The sequence below is a fragment of the Geotrypetes seraphini genome, chromosome 10, assembly GCF_902459505.1.
Source record: "Geotrypetes seraphini chromosome 10, aGeoSer1.1, whole genome shotgun sequence".
NCBI lineage: Eukaryota > Metazoa > Chordata > Amphibia > Gymnophiona > Dermophiidae > Geotrypetes > Geotrypetes seraphini.
Genome location: NC_047093.1, coordinates 131,654,731 through 131,674,333, shown reverse-complemented (window position 1 = coordinate 131,674,333; position 19,603 = coordinate 131,654,731). Strand labels below are relative to the sequence as shown.

General features: G+C 45.5%; 1 protein-coding gene across 1 annotated transcript in view; it reads left to right on the top strand.

Annotated features, from left to right (window-relative positions):
- The first annotated feature begins 439 nt into the window (after positions 1–439).
- LOC117367631 (zinc finger protein 665-like) overlaps positions 440–19,603 on the top strand; it is a 34,398-nt gene continuing 15,234 nt past the window's right edge. The window contains exons 1-6 of the mRNA XM_033960385.1: positions 440–670; positions 9,139–9,265; positions 10,116–10,229; positions 11,241–11,354; positions 17,248–17,376; positions 17,800–17,907. Coding sequence (XP_033816276.1) covers positions 647–670; positions 9,139–9,265; positions 10,116–10,229; positions 11,241–11,354; positions 17,248–17,376; positions 17,800–17,907 — 616 coding nt within the window. The 5' untranslated portion in view covers positions 440–646. The remainder of the gene's footprint in view (positions 671–9,138; positions 9,266–10,115; positions 10,230–11,240; positions 11,355–17,247; positions 17,377–17,799; positions 17,908–19,603) is intronic.

Below are 19,603 nucleotides of genomic sequence, written 5' to 3'. Positions count from 1 at the left end.
GTATACAATGGAGGCAGAGCATGCAAATAGATTTCATGCATATTCATTGAGAAAATCTTGAAAACCCAACTGGATTGCGGCCCTCGTTGCCCACCCCTGGTCCAGGGGGACTTCATCAACAATTGTGGCTGCATTCCCCTGCTGTCTATGCAGAACATCTGTTACAGGTAAGCAATTTTGCTCTCTCCCCCCCTCTGCAGGAAGGGAACTGGGTCTCCCAGGGATTTCTAGTTTCAGGACACAGAATGTTTCTGCTTCTCTTCTGAATCTTGAGACAGCACAGTAGATTCCACACAAGAATGATCTGCCCTGTATCTGCTATTTCTACAGCTCCACCTTAAGGAGGTGGGATTTCAAGGATGACCTCACTGAAGGGATGGGGTGTAGAGCTCTGCACAGGCTCAGTTGTTTTCTCTACTTCCAGAGCTGCAAAGAACAGACAAGATTCAGAAGAGAAGCAGAAACTTTCTCTGTCCTGCAACTGCAAATCCCTGGGAGAACCAGTTTCCTTCCTGCATAGGGGTGAGGAGGGATTATATCTAAGACTCAGGGATCAGCCCAATCTGCTCATCTTTCCAGGAAGAGGAAAATCTCCAGCCTGAATCCCTCCCAGCAGCTGCAGAATTCAGAGGGAAACAGGAGGGAAATGTCTGCCCTGGGTTGTGACCAGGTAATTCAAAGAAAGTATTTAGTCTAATAAAAAAGCATTTTCTTATTTTCTTTTCTATGTTTATTGTCTTGTGTCAAGTAAGAAATTCTTCTTTACTCTTGTAATAGGAAAACTTTTCCCTGTGCATCTCTTCCAGCCTTCCCTTCTCTTTTCTTGTTCATCTGTTTTGGAGGGAAGACTAACCTGTTGAAGGTAGATTGCAGTAGTCTGTATAATGGGGTTTATGAGATCAGAAGAGGGAAGGAGAGCTGCATGGTCCCGTTAATAGATGGTAGGCTCAGGATGGGGTCTACTAGAGTGCATTTATGCAGCTGAGGATGTGGGATATCCCTGCTGTATTACTTCTTGTAAAGATCTACCATATATGCTAAAGTAGCCTGGAGGTAAATTCATACCCCAAGGGATGTGAGATTTGGTGCATGAATCTCCACAACCTAGGCAAAGAACATTAGTAGTCTCTATTTATGTGTTAAAGGTGGTTAGAACAATGTGAACTGGATAACGGCAGCTCTGGACTGATACGCACTGTTACTGACCAGGAAACAGCTTGAAAAACAGGCAACTTCTAGAAATGTGCAGTGCATAAGACCTCAGGCAGGACTTGGATCTCTCTGAATGGTGGATTCACATCAATATATGAGTGACATCATCAGCGATTTCTTAAGCTCCTGCCTTGGGCTATCTCCACCAATAGATCAGATTCTTAGCACAGGGGATCTCACAATCAGGAGATACTAAAACAACATGCCATCTTTAATATACTTGAATATGTAAATAGTTTGTTGTTTTATTCTGCAACCTACTGTTCAAGAAGAGCCTCTCTCTGGTTCTAGAGAGATGGAATAAAGTTGAAGTTATGTTTACTAAAACCATCTGTATGGTTTGGCATTATTGAGAAGAATACTTGCTCTGGCCTTCCAGCAAATGTCTGGTTCTGGTTCATGGCCCACCTAAAGGAGTAAATTTTGAGGATCTCTACCCTACAGCTGGGTACAACAAGGGGACTAAAATATAAATCCATCCAAATATAAACTGTGGTAAACTTTTAACCCAAAAAGGGGGAAAAAAGTGTTGACTTGAATATAAACCCAACTCATGTCAGTCTTGCAAGGTTACTGTGGGAGGGAGTGACTTGGTGGTTAGAGCTGCTGTCTTAGCACCCTGAGTTTGTGAGTTCAATCCCAGCCTGCTCCTTGTGACTCTAGACAAGTCATTTAATCCCTCCATTGCCCCAGGTACCACAGTTAGATTGTGAGCCTGCAGGGCAGATAGGGAAAATGCCTATGACTTCCTGATTACTATTCAATGTACTGTAAACCACTTTATAGAAACATAGAGTATGATGGCAGAAGAGTCTGCCCAACAAGACCCCTCCCTCCATGGATTACCCATCTTTTATGCATAACCCTGTAACACACCCACCTGTTTGTCCCATCAATTTTTGAAGTCGAGCACGCTACTAGTCTCAACCACCTGGCATGGAAGTTTATTCCATCAATCAATCACCCGCTCGGTGAAGAAGTGTTTCCTGGTGTCACCATGAAATCTTCCCCTCTTAAGTTTTAGCGGATGCCCACTTGTTGCAGTGGGACCCGTAAGAAAAAATATATCTTCCTCCACTTCAATGTGACCCGTGATGTATTTGAATGTCTCTATCATGTCCCCCCTTTCTCTGTGCTCCTCAAGAAAATATAAGCGCAATCTGGTCAGACATTCTTCATATGGGATGTCCTTAAGTCCTGAGACCATCCTAGTGACCATTCTCTGGATCGATTCCATTCTCTTCACATCCTTTTGATAATGTGGCCTCCAAAATTGGACACAGTACTCCCGGTGAGGTCTCACCATGGATCTGTACAACGGTAGTATGACTTCAGGCTTATGGCTGATAAAGCTCCTTCTGATGCAACCCAGCATTTGTCTTGCCTTTGCTGAAGCTTTCTCTACCTGGTTGGCAGCTTTCATATCTTCCCGGATGAGAACTCCCAAGTCCCTTTCTGCAGTGGTTCTTGCCAAGATTTCACCGTTCAAGGTGTATGTTCTGCATAGGTTTCTGCTCCCAAGGTGCATTACTTTACATTTTTTGGCATTAAAATTTAGCTGCCAAGTACTTGACCATTGTTCTAACATAATCAAGTCCTGTTCCATAGTGCTGGGCCTGGTCGCATTATCAGGTTCTGTTGCTCTGCCCACAATGTTGCATAGTTTAGCATCATCTGCAAATAATGTAATTTTGTCTCGAAGTCCCTGAGTTAGATCCTGAACAAAGATATTGAATAGCAACGGGCCTAAGACCGAACCCTGTGGGACACCACTGGTCACTTTTGACATTTTAGAGGGAATACCGTTCACCATTACTCTTTGGAGTCTGCCGCTGAGCCAATCCTGTACCCATGCTGTCAGTGTTTTTCCTAGTCCTAACGCGTTCATCTTGTTCAGTAACGTACGGTGTGGAACACTATCAAAAGCCTTGCAAAAGTCTAAATACATGATATCCAGGGACTTACCCTCATCCAGTTTTTTTGTTACCCAGTCAAAGAAGCTTATCATGGTGAATCTCTTCATGAAAAGGCAGTAAATAAATATAGTATCCACTGTGGAAACTCGTGTCGGCCATTTTGAGTAGTGTGACTGCATGGGGAAGGAGTATAGGAGGATCACTCTTGCTCGGGACTTACCACTGGACCAGCAGGGCTTAAGGTAGGCCCGGGAAGAAAACCCCATTTTTGGGTAATTGCTTTGGCCCCAAAATCTAAGTTTATGTTCAAGAAGGAGAAATTAGGTTCTTTTTTATTCTTTAATTCTTTATTTGATTATTCATTACGATAACAAATATTCACGAATATCCACTAAATTCTGTATATAAAATACAACTTAACATATAAAGGAAATTAATCAACCATGATATAGTCCACATTATAATGGTCACCAGTATCAATTATAAACTTAAATCCACCTATCTTAACATCGCAGGCAGTAATTGGCTAATCTATATAAATCATACACCCTCCTCCAATATATATAAAGTTATTAATAACAGAAGTTAAGCTTTCAGCAAAGGTTTTCCTTTAATAAAGTCTTCTAACTGGACTAGTTAAAAAAATATATACTTATCACTTCCGTACGAGACTAAGCACTTGCATGGGAAGAAGGTAGCTCCAATTGCCAACCACCATAGGTTTTAGCTGAAGGAATTGCTTCCTTTTAAACTGTGTATGTCTAGAGACATTTGGAAAAAATGTCACACGTTGCCCACAAAACAGGTCTTGTTTTTTCAAGAAATATAATTTCAGAATAGCCTGTTTTTCCAACTCTGTTTTGAAGACCACTATTAAAGTTGCTCATTTATCAATTATGTCCTTAGAGGATTCAAGGAACTGTGATACATTCAAACTATCAGATGAAACAAGTTTATCCATTTCACCCTCTTCAAGTATTTCTTTAGACTTGGAATGTAATAGAGGTTATCTAATTCAAGAGTATCCACTTTAGTATATTGTAATATATCCCTCAAATACATTTTCAAGAGTTCTAAGGAAGACAAATAATGTGTTACAGGAAAATTTAATAAATGGAGGTTTTTAGCCCTTATAGAATTCTCTAGCTTTTCTAACTTAGCATGAGTCAACATACCATCTTTAATATTGGAAACAGCAGTAACTTGTAAAGTATTAACAACTTGATCTATTTTTCCTAACTATTTTGCTGTTTCACCCTGTTTAACATCATATTCATTAATTTTCAGTTACATCTGAGGAAAACTGATATAATTTCAAAACAGTTTTTTGTAATGATGACTCTATTCTCTTAATACATAGCCATATATCGTTTAGAGTGATCTCTTTATCTTTAGGGAGAACTTCAGAGCCTTGCCCTATGACCATCTGCACTGGGGTCAGCTCTTTAGGTCCCTCCAAGGATTGTGCTAACTTCTCTAGTCCAGAAGGTAAAGATGTTTGTGGGGAAGAAGATGTTCCCTCCAACGCTGGGTGGGACTCTTCTAACCCTGGAGAATATGGTGGTTGAGGAGGTGGTGTAAGTTCCCCAGAGGACAGAGAAGCAGTTAAAGTATCTAAGTTTACCTGCTCTTTCACTTGCGACAACACAGGAGCCATAAGGTGGCGATCCATCGGACCAGTCATCAAAGTTGGTGGTATTACTTTGGCCTTCCTATTGCCCATATTGGTAAATTTCGATACAACCTGCTCCCTGCTCCTCTTAGGCTCCGAAGGGACGAGCCCCTTTGGCCATGCCCCTTCGGCTCGCGACCGCGGGCCGCTTTCCGTGACTGGGTGTTGATTTAAAGATCCCAGAAGGACCCTCTCAGCTGACTGGAGCAGTAAGCTGCGGGACTGCCTGCCCCAATGTTGAGAAGTGCTTCACAGCACTGGCGGCAGGTTTTCTCTGTGTCTGGGTATTGATTTAAAGATCCCAGAAGGACCCTTTCAGCTGGCTGGAGCAGTAAGCTGTGGGACTGCCTGCCCCGATGTTGAGAAGTGCTTCACAGCACTGGCGGCAGATTCTCTCCGCGGCTAGGTGTTGATTTAAAGATCCCAGAAGGACCCTTCTCAGATGGCTGGAGCAGTAAGCTGCAGGACTGCCTGCCCCAATGTTGAGAAGTGTTTCACAGCACTGGCGGCAGGTTCTCTCCATGACTGGGTGTTGATTTAAAGATCCCAGAAGGACCCTCTCAGCTGGCTGGAGCAGTAAGCTATGGGACTGCCTGCCCCAATGTTGAGAAGTGCTTCACAGCACTGGCGATCGAGAAATTAAGTTCTTACCTGCTAATTTACTTTCTTTTAGCCTCTGCAGACCAGCATAGATTAATCTTACAAGCGGGTATATATCTCATCATGACCAGCAGGTGAAGACTGAGACAAAACTTTGGAACTGTAAATATCATGTGACCCCTTCCTAATTACCTCAGTCTGCCGAATAGTCAAGCAGAACTAAGAACTATATATAGAAAACAAACAGGCCTCCGAACAGGAGTATCAACCAATAAACAGGAACGCTGTTGGAAAATGCAAAGGACAAATGCAAATAGCAAAGGTCTCCATAGCTCGCCAGCTACATCAGCCAAGCCTCAGCCACTGTTCTTAATCTCCTCGGCCCTAGAAAAATACTAGAAACCGACCGAAAAATAAAAATCTGCACGCAAGAACACAACAATAGACAGGGTGGGGTCTTATTTGGTCTGGAGAGTCTAAAAGAAAGTAAATTAGCAGGTAAGAACCTAATTTCTCCTTCTTCAGCAACTCATTAGACCAGCATAGGTTAATCTTACAAGCGTGACATACCAAAGCAGTCCCCATCATGGGTGGGACTCCCAAAGAGCCGACACCAGAACACGCTCACCGAACACCATGTCAGGACGCACCTGAACGTCCACTCGGTAGTGTCTGACAAAGGAATGCAGAGAAGACCAGACCGCCGCCTTACAAATATCCACTGGAGGCATCAGGGAAGACTCAACCCAAGAAGCTGCCTGACCCCGAGTGGAATGAGCCCTGAGAAATTTTTGAAGTCTTTTTCTGAAGAAGATAAGTGGAAGCAATAGTCTCCTTGATCCAGCACTCAATGGTGGCCTTGGAAGCGCCATCCCCCCTACGAGGACCCGCTAGAAGGACAAAAAGATGATCTCATTTCCTGATCTCCTGAGTCCTCTGCAAGTAGACACGAAAGACCCGACCAACATTCAATTTGTGCAACTGTTTCTGCTCAGAAGAAACTGACTACCCAGGACCGGGAGGACCACAGACTGACTGACATGAAAAGGAGAAACTACCTTTGGCAGAAAGGAATGAACAGGCCTCAACACGACCCACTCCCTAGAAAAAAATCGAAGAAGGAAGACCTACAAGAGAGAGCCTGCAACTCCGAAACACATCTAGCAGAAGTAATAGCCACCAAAAAAAATGCCTTAAGAGTAAGGTCCTTCAATGAGCAGGCACCCAAAGGCTCAAACAGAGGGTGCATAAACCCGGACAGGACTAGATTCAAATCCCAAGAGGTCGCACAGGAGGCTTGAGCAATTTGACTGCCCGCAAGAAGTGAACGACATCAGGAATGGCAGTCAGCTGCTGACCTCGTAACAACCCACGAAAAGCCAACAACGCCGCCAGCTGAACCTGGAGAGAATACCAACCCAGGCCCCTGTCCAGGCCTTCCTGTAAGAACTCTAAGAAGTTAGGCACAAAAGCATGAAAAGCGACCACTCCTCACATTGTACACTACTCCTCAAATATACGCCAAACTTGCACATAAGCCCGAGAAGTGGAAAGTCTGCGGAACCCCAAGAGATTGAAGATCACTTTATCTTAATACCGCTTCTTACCTAGGCATTCCCTTTTAAGAGCCAAGCCGTAAGACAAAGGGACCCAGATCGAACATGGAAATGGGGCCCTGAGTCAGAAGATCAGGCAAAAGGGGCAGAGGAAAAGGATCCAACACCAGATGCCGCATCAGATCCGCATACCATGGGTGTCTGGGCCAATCCGGAGCCACCAGAACCACTAGGCCAGGATGACGAACAATGTGGAGAAGAACTCTGCCCACTAATGGCCATGGAGGGAACATATACAACAGGCCCTCCGTTGGCCATGGTTGAACCAGAGCATCCAGACCCTCAGCCTGACCGTCCCTGTGATGACTGAAGAAACGGGGTGTTTTGGCGTTGATCCCAGTGGCCATCAGGTCCATGAGGAGCTGACCCCAAGTCTGCACGATCAACTGAAAAGCCACATGGCTTAGACACCACTCTCTGAGATCTAACACGTGACGACTGAGAAAGTCCACTTGAACATTGTCCACTTTGGCTATGTGGGAGGCCAAGATGTCCTGAAGATGCAACTCTGCCCAGACCATGAGCAGAGCCACCTCCTGCACCACATGAGTGCTTTTGGTGCCTCACTGATGATTGACATAGGCCACTGCCGTGGCATTGTCTGACAGAACCCAGACTGACTTGCCCGTCAAGAAAGAGTGGAAGGCTAACAGTGCCAGACGGTTGGCTCTGGTCTCCAGAACACTGATCGACCAGGACACCTCCTCCGTGGACCAGGTGCCCTGAGCTGAGTGATCTAGACACTGAGCTCTGCAACCAAGAAGACTGGCATCTTTGAGATGCACCATCCAGTGTGGCTGATCCAGACTCATTCCTTGAACAAGATGGGAGGCCTGGAGCCACCAACGAAGGCTGCAGCGAGCCAAGCCGCTCAGAGGAACAGGGTGATGTAGACTGAGGCTCTGGGGCGACCACCTCCAAAGCAGAGCATACTGAAGAGGACGCATGTGGGCCCGAGCTCACTTCACCATGTCGAAGGAAGCCGCTATTGACCTCAAGACTTGGAGGAAATCCTGCGCCCGAGGATACCGGGATGCTATAAGCAGGTGAATCTGAGATTGTAATTTGCTTACCCGGGCCTCTTAGAGGAAGACATTCCCCAAGGAAGTGTCGAACACAACCCCAAGATACTCCAGGCACTTTGAGGGGGGCCAACCAGCTCTTGGTAAGGTTGACAACCCAGACCAGTGAATGCAGGAATTCCACCACCCAAGCTGTGACCCGGGTGCTCTCCTGGAAGGACTTTGCGCGAATCAACCAGGTAAGGATGCACCAGGATGCCCTCTGTCCGCAAGGCCGCTGCGACAACCACCATAACCTTGTTGAACTTCCGGGGAGCCGTAGATTAAGGCTTACTGTTGAGGCATCTCTAGAAAAATGTTGGGGAGGTGGAAAAAAGGAGGGGGACTGACCCAGCTTGCGACCCGCCGGGTTTGACACCCCTGAGGTCGGACGGACCCCCAAACAGGGTCAACCCAAGCTCAATCTGGCAACAAAAGGGACAAAAATTCCTAAAGAAATTCCAATACTAAGGGAGATGGGTACAGCTCACCATACCTGCTGGAGACTGAGAGAAGACTGAGGTAATTAGGGAAGGGTCACATGATATGTACAGTTTCAAAGTTTTGTCTCAGTCTTCACCTGCTGGTCATGATGAGATATATACCCACTTTTAAGATTAACCTATGCTGGTCTGGAGAGTTGCTAAAGAATATGCAGTATTCATCCTCCCTTTCTCTACCATCTCTATCCTTTCTAAACAAATTACAGACTGTTAGTAGCAACAACACAGACAGACAGAATGACCCCAGAACTCTTCTCCACTTTTCCTATCTTCAGATATCAACCTACTTGCTTCTCTCCCATCTCTTCAGCTTTTGCTGAAGTTCCTTTGGCCAAAACCAACTACCTTCTTCCAACTACTAAATCAACCAACATGAGAGATTTCCAGAATTTGTCTAAGGAGCAGGAAATCTGTTTCTGTTCTTTTAAAATTTCCAGAACTGTATTCATACCATAATGCACCAGAGATCTGATCTTACTGACAGAAGTCATATAACAAAGTCTACTACAGAAACATAATAAGGAAACTGGCTGACTGTGTCCGTGTCTTGCTTTCCAGACATCTGTCACATTCAAGGATGTCGCTGCTTATTTCTTGGAAATAGAGTGGGATGTTCTGGAAGAATGGCAGAAAGAGTTGTACAAGAAGGTCATCAAGGAGATTCATGACATCCTCATCTCACGAGGTAAATACACCTTCTCTATCTTCTATCACCGGTACGTTATGGAATGGGTGCTGTTATTTTCTGAACCCTAGAGAAATCCCAGGTATTGGGTCCCATCATCATCTGAAATTTAGAACCTGGCTTTTGATTCCATCCAATATCCAATAGGAGCCAATGTAAGAAGCATCTAGTTTAAAGTCTTTCAACTTTAGCCAGTTTGTCTTCCTTTTCTAAGCTACAAAAATTTGGTACCGAAGGCAAGAGGAAGGATTCACTTGTCAGATTTCTTGCTGAGAACTACAATATCTGTGTAAGGCCATGACACGTCAGCTGCAGAGTAGTCAACTGCAGTGTATAACCCCCTTTAGATGGTAACAGATGCCACCAAGAAGATAGCAACTGCAGTGTCTCCACCTTGGAGGGCCATGAAGAGAAATATCTGTACTAGCAAATGTCTAAGATTTTTTCTTAATCAACTGGCAGTCTGTAACTGTCTTTTTTCTCTAAGCTTTAAGCTTTGTCAGATATATACAATACTAAAATACCAATATATATACACATACTAGAAGCTGACTGAATTTTGGTCAGTGCCAAAATTGCCTTAAAATTCTTTTTCTGCCTGGTTTTGGTTTTGTGTTTGTCTCCCTCCCCTCTAACCTGAAGTTGCCTTTACACTCTTCCCACTTGTAGGTGCCCCCAAGGACCTATTTTACAAGTTTTGGCAGTCTATGGGGAGTAGTGAGGGCAAGCGTGATCCTCAGTTGCTCCTCCCCTTGCTCTCAAAATTGCCACAGAGACACAGACACACATGGAAATTTATGGGATTCTACAAATATAATGTAAATATCATTGTCCTACTTCTTATTAACAGGTTATTTAATCATTAATCCTGATGTTATATTCAAGATTAAAAAAGAAGATGAGAAATATTTTCCACAACACTGTGAATTGGAGGAAAAAGGAAACCCAAATGAGCCCACCAAGAGTAAGCAGCTGTATTAGATTTAAAGGGTTTTGCATTTTCAGAACACAAGATTGACATTAAACATCTAGGTGCCTGGGCCAATCAGGCCTTAGACTTAGTGGGGATGGACTGACCCACTTTGCCTAAGGCCTGATTGGTCCAGGCTTCTAGAGCCTGGGCCAATCAGGCCTTAGGCTTCGGAGGGATGGGCCGGGAAAGGGCGGTCCCACCTCATTTCGACGAGGCGGGCCTGCCGGCTGGACGGGCAAGACCCGTCTGGCCAACAAGAAAAGGTTAGTTTGGTGGGGGGGGAGGTTTGGGGGCTGTTAGCACGGGGGAGGGTGCGGGGGGGGTGCGTCTTCCGGCAGGAGGGATTGGGCACCCTCCTGCCAGCGATCGGTAGTGTCGGGGGGGGGAGCATCTTCCGGCAGGAGGGTTTGGACACCCTCCTGCTGGCAATCGGACAGGCGGCCACGGCCCGCTATACTTATAGCGGCAGAGAGGTCTCTTGCCTCAATAAGTATAGCGGCCGCGTCTACTTACAATGTAGACCAGCATTTTGTTGGCCTACATTGTAAGCGTCTCTTCCTTTACTACGGAGATGCGTAGGGCCGCCTAGATTCGCCTAAAGCCCTTAGGCGAGCTTAGGCGTCTTGCGGGCCTCCCTAGGCTCCCGGAGGCACCTTCAATATAGGCGGCCTGCCTTGGGAGCATTTTTTTTAAAAACGTACATCACGATTGGCTGATTAGACGCTATAGGACGCCTACAGCTGCCTAAAATCAGGATGCACTTTGTAGAATCAGGGCCTTAGGGGCCCTTTACTTAAGCTTAGAGTACGCTAATGAAAGTGGTGGATGCTAAATACTTAGAAGCTCATATTATATGTATGAGCTTCTTAGTATTTAGCATGCGCTAATTCCACTAGCATGCAATAAGCTTTAGTAAAAGGGCCCCTTAGAGACTTAAACTCTATTTCCTAATTTATTATTATCAGATTCTTGGTGAATCCTAGATGTGTTTTCTTGTAACAGGGTTTCCAATTGTAACATCCGTTTTCTCACTAAGCATTAAACAAGAGGAAGATCTCCCCTTCACAGATCCTCCTGAATCAGAGACATCTGAACAGACCCATCTTTCTGTACCGAGTAAGTATAAAATTCCTCCTGCACATCTTTATTAAGGTCAGCTGAATCCATGTAGGAACTTGGTGGTGGTGAGAAGCTATCATACTCTCTTCCCCTACTTTTGATGTCCCCCTATTTTGATGAAGTAAGTGCACAGAAAGGCAGAGGAGGTCCTGGGGTTGGGATCAGGTCTATAAGACCCTTAACCTAGAATGTAAAGGGTTTGAAAAAGGGTTGGTGGTGGAGAGGCTTCCCCATTGTTATGAAGGGGAACCTGACTGATGAACATGGTGCATTTTGATTTAGGCATGGAGAGTTTTATTTAGATATTTTACTTATTTATTGGGATTTATTATCCACCTTGATGAAGAGATTCACTCAAGGCGGTGTATAGCAAAACATATTATAATTTTTTTAACAGCATAACAACAGTAAAATGACTGAATATAAGCACAAATGCTATCAATGAGGACACCTCGCCGCATGTACCTCGTGAGTCAGCTTCGGATCATGGGGAAGCCCGGGCTTTCTCTGATGCCCACGCAGAGGGTTCCCCGGCCACCGGCGGTCAGAGTGAAAAGGATTCCCTTACCGCCGGATCGGCTGGGGATTCCCTTTGTGCGTCGGTTGGTTCCTCGGCCTCAGCGTCAGGAAAGTCCCAGGCTTTTCAGATGCAGCAGGTTGCAGGAGCTCCGATTTTGGCAGCTTCAGGTCCAATTTCAGCAGGGACCTCCTCCATTTCAGTTATCTCAGGTGAACCTTTCCCCCTGTTCTGGAAATACAGGGGCAAGGTATGGCAGGGTCCCCTGCTGGTGTAGGGAGTCCCTTGGGGCCACTGGGGTTTCCCCCCTGAATTTATGTTAGCAATTTGTAAGGCTTATGTGCTGGCGGCTGGAGGTTCCTTGTCCACTCTGGGGGTCTTGGTGGGAGGGGGGTTATCCTGGACGTCTTCACTGGTGCCGACCCACACAGCGGCAGTTTTGCCCCCTCTACTCCTCTCTCGACCAAGAGTCTCTTGGGATGAGGATTTTTGCCCAGAGGAGCAAGATGTTATTGATGAGGACCTGGACCCTTGGGGAGATTTCTAGGATCCTCTTGGGGGATCAGATTCCGCCAGCAATGGATTCGAGCACCCCCCTGCTGGTGAATATGCGTATCTGGTGCGCATTTTTCAGCAGGAAGAGCTTCATGAGCTAATTCTTCAGGTCTCCTCAGTTACGCACCTTGAGGACACCATGTCGGAGCCCATGCGTATGGTGGACCCCTTGCTTAAGGGGATCTGCTCTGCTTCCCACTCTTTTCCTATGCATCAGGATATTCAGGACATTATGCTTGCACAGTGGCAGGTGCCGGAAGCTCCCTTTCGTTTTGCGCACTCCATGGCCCAACTGAATCCAATTCCTGAAGGGAATAGGGACACTCTGAAGTCGCCTGTGGTGGACACGGTGGTCTCGGCCATCTCTAAGAGGTATACCGTGCCTGTTGAGGGCGATGCAGCCTTAAAGGACCCGGAGGAGCATAAGTTAGAGTCCCTTCTTAAACAGAGTTTTGATGTGACAGCTCTGGTGGTGCAGGCGGCAATGTGTGGCAGGCTGGTGGGTCGGGCGTGTTTTCACTGGGCCAAGCACGTGCTTGACAGTAAAACTGAAGATTGGGAATTGCACAAGCACAAGGTGGCAAAGATTGAATTGGGTGCTTCTTATCTTTCAAATGCCTTGCATGACCTCTTGCGAACTTCTGCTAAGTCATTGGCGTTTGCAGTGGCAGCTCGCAGTACCTTGTGACTTTGCACTTGGTCTGCGGATTCAGTGTCCAAAGCTAAGTTGACAAAGTTTCCTTTTAAAGGCTCTTTCTTGTTTGGTGAGGACCTGGATAAGTTGGTTCAGACTCTCACTGATTCTAAAGTGCCTCATTTGCTTGAGGATAGGCCCAGGCTGCTGGCTTGAGGTAGTGCTGCTCGTGGGCGTGATTTCCACCACTTCCGCCCTGGTTGAGGGGCTGCCTCTTTTCAGTACCCTGGGATCTCTAGAGCCAGGTTATTCCAGCACATGCAGTCCTTTTGTGGGGCCCGCTGGGGTGCGGGTAGCACCTCTACCGGGTCCCCTGCCGCCCATCCTGCCCAATGACTCCTTGCCGGCGCCTGTCTTGGTTCTGGTGGGTGCCCGGCTTAGGGATTTTTATCCATAGTGAGCAGATATGCCCGATCAATGGGTTCTAGAGGTGATTCAGGACGGTTATGCTCTGGAGTTTGCCTGTTCCTTGCCAGATTGTTTTTTTGCTTCTCCCTCGCAGCTGGCGTGGAGGCAGCAGGCATTTCACTAGACCCTTCAAAGATTGTTGGATCTCCACACAATGGTTCCAGTTCCTCTGCAGGAATGGGGCATAGGTTGGTACTCAATTTACTTTGTTTCGGCCTATCCTGGATTTGAAGGTGGTCAACAGGGCTCTTCATGTGCCTTCCTTCCGCATGGAAACTCTGCGGTCTGTGATTCTGGCGGTTCTGCTGGGGGAATTTCTGACCTCTCTAGATCTGACTGAGGCCTACTTGCACATTCCTATTCGGGCCTCCCATCATCGCTTCCTGCGCTTTGTGATCTTGGGGCAACATTATCACTTCTAATCACTCGGACGTTCACCAAGTTGATAGTGGTCCCTGCAGCGGCGTTGCGAAAAGAGGGCATTCTAGTTCATCCCTATCTGGATGACTGGTTGATTCCAGTGAAGTCGTTACAGGATAGCACCCGGGTCACGGCTCGAGTGATGGAGTTTCTGCAGTCGCTGGGATGGGTAGTCAACCTTGCCAAGAGCCGGCTGTCTACCTCTCAGTGCCTGGAGTATCTAGGCGTGCTATTCGACACCTCTTTGGGGAAGGTCTTCCTTCCGGAGGCCTGGATAAGAAAATTTCAATCTCAGATTCGCCTGCTTATGGCATCCTGTATCCTCGGGCATAGGACTTCCTCCAAGTCTTAGGGTCGATGGCGATTTCCCTCGATGTTGTGAGGTGGTCGTCTCAGAGGCACAGTCTGGATCACCTTGTTCCGCTTCCAGGCTTAGCTCAGGGCAGTCTTTGTTGGTGGCTCCAGACCTATCTTGTACAAGGGGCGGGTCTGGATCAGCCGCAGTGGATGGTGCTGCTCATGGATACCAGTCTTCTCGGTTGGGGAGCTCAGTGTTTAGGTCACTCAGCCCAGGGCACCTGGTCCACGGAAGAGGCTTCTTGGTCGATCAATGTCTTGGAGACCAGAGCCATCCGTCTGACGTTGCTAATCTTCTAGTCCTTTCTGATGGGCAAGTCAGTCAGGGTTCTGTTGGACAATGCCACAGCGGTGGCCTATGTCAATCATCATGGGGGCACCAGGAGCACTTTAGTGGCACAGGAGGCGACTCTGCTAATGGTCTGGGCGGAGTCGCATCTTCAAGAAGTATCAGCATCCCACATAGCCGGAGTGGAGAATGTTCAAGCAGACTTCCTAAGTCGTCACATGCTAGATCCCGGAGAGTCGTGTCTCAGCCCGGTGGCTTTTCAGTTGATAGTGCAATCTTGGGGTCAGCCCTTCATGGACCTGATGGTCACAAGTGTCAACGCCAAAATACCCCGCTTCTTTAGTCATCACAGAGACGGTCGGACCGAGGGCCTGGATGCTCTGGTTCAACCATGGCTAACGGAGGGGCTGTTGTATGTGTTCCCTCCGTGGCCATTAGTAGGCAGAGTTCTACTCCACATAATTCAACATCTGGGCCTCCTGGTTCTGATGGCTCTGGATTGGCCTCGACGACCATGGTACATGGATCTGGTGATGCATCTGGTGTCGGTTCCTCTTCCTCTGCCTATCTTGGATGACCTTCTGACTCAGGGTTCCATTCAAATGTTCGTTCCGGGTCCCTTTTGTCTTATGGCTTGGTTCTTGAAAGGGGTGGCCTAGGTAAGAAGGGGTATTCAGATAAAATGATCTCAACTCTCTTGAGGTCCTGGAGGCTTTCCACATATCGGGCATATGTGAGGGTTTGGCGTCTATTTGAGGAGTGGTGTGATGAGTGTGGAGTGGTCTCTTTTCATGCTTCCCTGCCTAACATCTTAGAGTTCTTGCAGGATAGCCTGGATAGGGCACTGGCTTGGTCTTCTCTCTGGGTTCAGCTTGCGGCTTTGTCAGCCTTTTGTAGGTTATTGAAAGATCAGGGTTTGACTGCCATTCCTGATGTGATTTACTTCTTGCGGCAGCCAAATTGCTCAAGCCTCCCGTATGACCCTCTGTTCCATCTTGGGATCTTAATCTGGTTCTGTCAGTTCCTCTGCGCCCTCCTGTTGAACCGTTGGGTGACTGTTCTTTGTTGGTCCTTACTCTTAAAGCGGTCTTCTTGGTGGCCATTGCTTCAGCTAGTCGTGTTTCTGAGCTGCAGGGTTTCTCTTGTAGGGCTTCCTTCTTGGAGTTTTCTAGGGAGTGGGTTGTCTTGAGGCCTGTTCCTTCTTTTCTGCCAAAGGTAGTTTCTCCTTTTCATGTCAATCAGGCAGTGGTCCTCCCGGTGTTGGGCCCGGGAGGGCTCTTCCGAGCAGAGACGTGCAAGTTGGATGTCAGTCAGGCCTTTCGCTCTTATATGCAGAGGACAGGGGAGATCAGGAAATCAGATCTTTCTGTGTCCTTCTCGTGGGTCCTCGTAAGGGGGATGGCGCTTCTAAGGCTACTATTGTGCGCTGGCTCAAGAAGAAGCCTGTTCCTGATTTTCTCAAGTCTCATTCTACTAAGGGTCAGGCAGCTTCTTGGGCTGAGTCTTCTCTAGTGTCTCCAGTAGATATTTGCAAGGCTGCAGTTTGGTCTTGTCTGCATTCCTTTGTCAGACACTACCATGTGGATGTTCAAGCGTGTTGGTACGCAGTATTCGGTGAACGTGTTCTGGAGTCGGCCCTTCGGGAGTCCCACCCTTAATGGATACTGCTTTGGTACGTCCCATTCGTAAGGACTATACCAGTCTACTAGGCGATACATAAGAGAAATTAGGTTCTTACCTGCTAATTTTCTTGCTGTTAGCCTGTAGACTGGTATAGTCCCCCCTCCCCCATCTGTCTTTGTGCGGGGATTGTGGTTTTTGATTTTGCTCGCGTGCAGATTTTGGTTTTCCTGCGGGTTCAAAAATTTTTCTAGGGCCGGGGAGTAGTAAGAACAGCTGTTATGGCTCAGCTGGCTTAGATGATGAGCTGTGGAGATGTTTTCTCCACCAGGAATAAGTTATATACATGTTCCAACAATAGTTTATAAGTATTTGTTGTTTTTTCCACTCCTGTTCGGAGTGTGTTATACTGTTTTCAATAGAAGTCTTTCCTAGGTTCTGCTTGGCTATTCGGTAGACTGGATTGCTAGGGGGGATTCTAGCCTGATATACAAGTTTGTGCTCAGTCTCCACCTGCTGGTAGCAGTGAGGCGTATAACCCATTCATAAGGACTATACCAGTCTACAGGCTAACAGAAAGAAAATTAGCAGGTAAGAACCTAATTTCTCTTTTTAATTGTAAGCCAATCAGATGTTTTTGCAAATTCATCTGTAGCAGGGACTGTCTTCTTCTTTGTGACTTTGTACAGCGCTGGTAGCACTATAGAAATAATTGATAATAGTTGTATATCAAGAATAAATGAACTTATTGAGGGCTGAAGACCTCTCCAGCCCCATCTCGTTAAATCAGAACAATTTAGCAGATCTCCAGTTGGTGGTGTCAGGCAATAGAAGGTGGCAAATGTAAATGCTTCTAAATAAATCAATCTGTTCTTCATCTTGTTGCTATAGATCAGAAACCAAATCAAACAAATCTTCTGTTTGTAGCTCTTGAAGAAAAGACTTGCCCACCTCAGTAATAAGATAATCAGGGTCTGGGGTAACTTTTTTTGAACATATTGTACTAACGAAGATCATCGTCCCATAACAGGCTTCCACAACATCAAGCCTGACATTTTAATCCGATTTGAACAAGAGAGATTCAGGACTGAACCTCTGAGATCTGAGGAAAGAGGAAATCTGACCACCACAGGCTCGTGTGAGGAACTGCATGAAACAGGTGATGACGCTTGAATTAAGATTCCTCCTCTGGATCAGGCACAGTGAGAATGAGATGTTATCATCACAGTCCTTCCTTTAACCTTTGTTGGGAGGATTATGTGTGTGTTCTAGTTACCTTATTTTCACTTTTCTCTTTTCATTTTCAGGTGTGCCTTTCTATTTATCTATTTAAATGATTTGTTCTCCCTCACCATTTTCCCATGTTTCTCTCCTTTCTCTTCCTCTTCTTTCAACACCTTCTTTCTCTCATCCTATTTCTGTTGAATGTCACGGTTCATTTTCAGAGCTACAGAGGGACCTTAGCTCCTTCCACCAGGACACTTGAATTTTCAGAGCTCATCTCAGTATTAGCAAAATATTACTTTTCTTAGATTCTAATCTCTCCTTTAAATCTGAAGCTATTTTTCCATTCTTTTTACAGGCAGCCAAAGTTACAGTACTGAGAATACAATAGAGATCCTGAAAATGGAAGAGGATCCCGACAGTGACCACCTGGAGGGAGGAGTTGAGGATACTGATACCAAGAGCGGTAAGCCAAGAATTCCTTTATAATCCAATCCTTGCTAGGTGTTGTGGAGTATTTCTAAATTTTCGCTTATACGCAAATACTACGCTGTTCATTATGTTGTATTATTTTTCTGTACATTATTTTGGGATTTTTTTAATTCATAATTCCTTGGAGTATATACAATGTGCATAATACTATCAGTAGCAGAAGTTCTGCAAAAAGCAGCTGGTTAGACATTGCATTACATTAGTATTTATTAATCGATAATATGCCCCAAGAGTTCAACGCAATTTACAGTTTAGAATGTAATACAATCCTTGGCCATATCCAGGGATAGCATTATGTCATTAGGGTTCATGACACAAATGACTTGGTTTGTGTTCGTGTAGGTGTGTGATTATGGCATATGGTTTGGAGAGAAGATAGGCTGTATCTGGTGTTATAGTCTTGATATTAAGGTGCCTATTATGGGTGCCTCTTTCCTGGATTGTAGGGAGCTTGGTCAATGTCGAGATAGCAGAAGTGGTTTATGTCTTGCTTGATTTCTGGTGGTCATAGCCTAATGTTTGGAGGGGCCTAAGGTATTTTCCAAATAGATATTTTTGTAGGCCATTACAAAAACTTTTGTAGGAGGGGGTGTTCCTTAATTGTGCTAGTAAAGGATTCCACCATTTTGCTACCAGGTGTTGGAAGGTTGTAGAGTGAATGGTTTTGTATTTGATTCCTCTAGGATTTGAGAACCTTTTATTCATATAGTTGCTGATCAGGTTATATTTGTCTTTGGGTGATATTTTGATTAAATTCAACACGTAGTCTGGTGTTTCCCCATGGAAGATTAAAAAGATTGGTGTACATAGTTTAAAAATACACCTTGCTTTAAAGGGGAATCAGTGTAGTTCAAGGTACAGGAGTGTTACGTTGTCATATTTGGTTGCTGAGAAAATAAGTCTGGCTGCTACATTTTGAGTTTTTTCCCTGGATTCTTTGCATCCTACATAAAGGACATTGCAATAATCAAGTTAGGATAGTAGCAGTGACTGAACTAAGATCATAAAGTTTTCTTTGGCGAATTCATCTGTTTTCTCAGAGTTATGAATATTTTCTTGGTTCATGTTCGTGTTTGTGCCTCCAAGGATAGGTTATTGTCGGATATAATCCCTAGGACTCTCAGTTCTGATTCCAGTTTCAGTGAGGCGTTATGCAGTGTTGAATGTCGTCATTGGTGATTTTGAGTGGGCTTATCAATAAAAATTTGTTTGTTTTTTTAAATTTACTTTCATTTTCATGATGTCAACCCAGTCGGCAACTAAACGAGTGACTCCCTCTAATGATTTCTTAATTTTGTTTTCTTTCTTGTAGAAAAGAATACATATTATAATATCATCTGTGTAGGAGAAGTAAAACTTCACTCTTTGACAATTAATCCCTCTAATATCTTCTTAAGCATCTGACCCTATTTAACTCGCCTAAGTTTTAAGTTTCCTGTCTCTTCTTCATCCCTCCTCTCCTTCCTACTACCCTGACCCTTCCCTTCCTTTTCCCCTTCCTTTCCTCAAGTTGCCTAGAGCTTGTATAGGTTTGTGCAACTCGCAGATACTAGATTAGATTAAGTATATTGAGTGCTGACGGTTCTAATACTTTTGCTAATGACCTGATCAGGCACAATTTGTAAAAAGTTTTTCACTGTTTGTGTTATGTGGTCTTGGTATGTTAATTT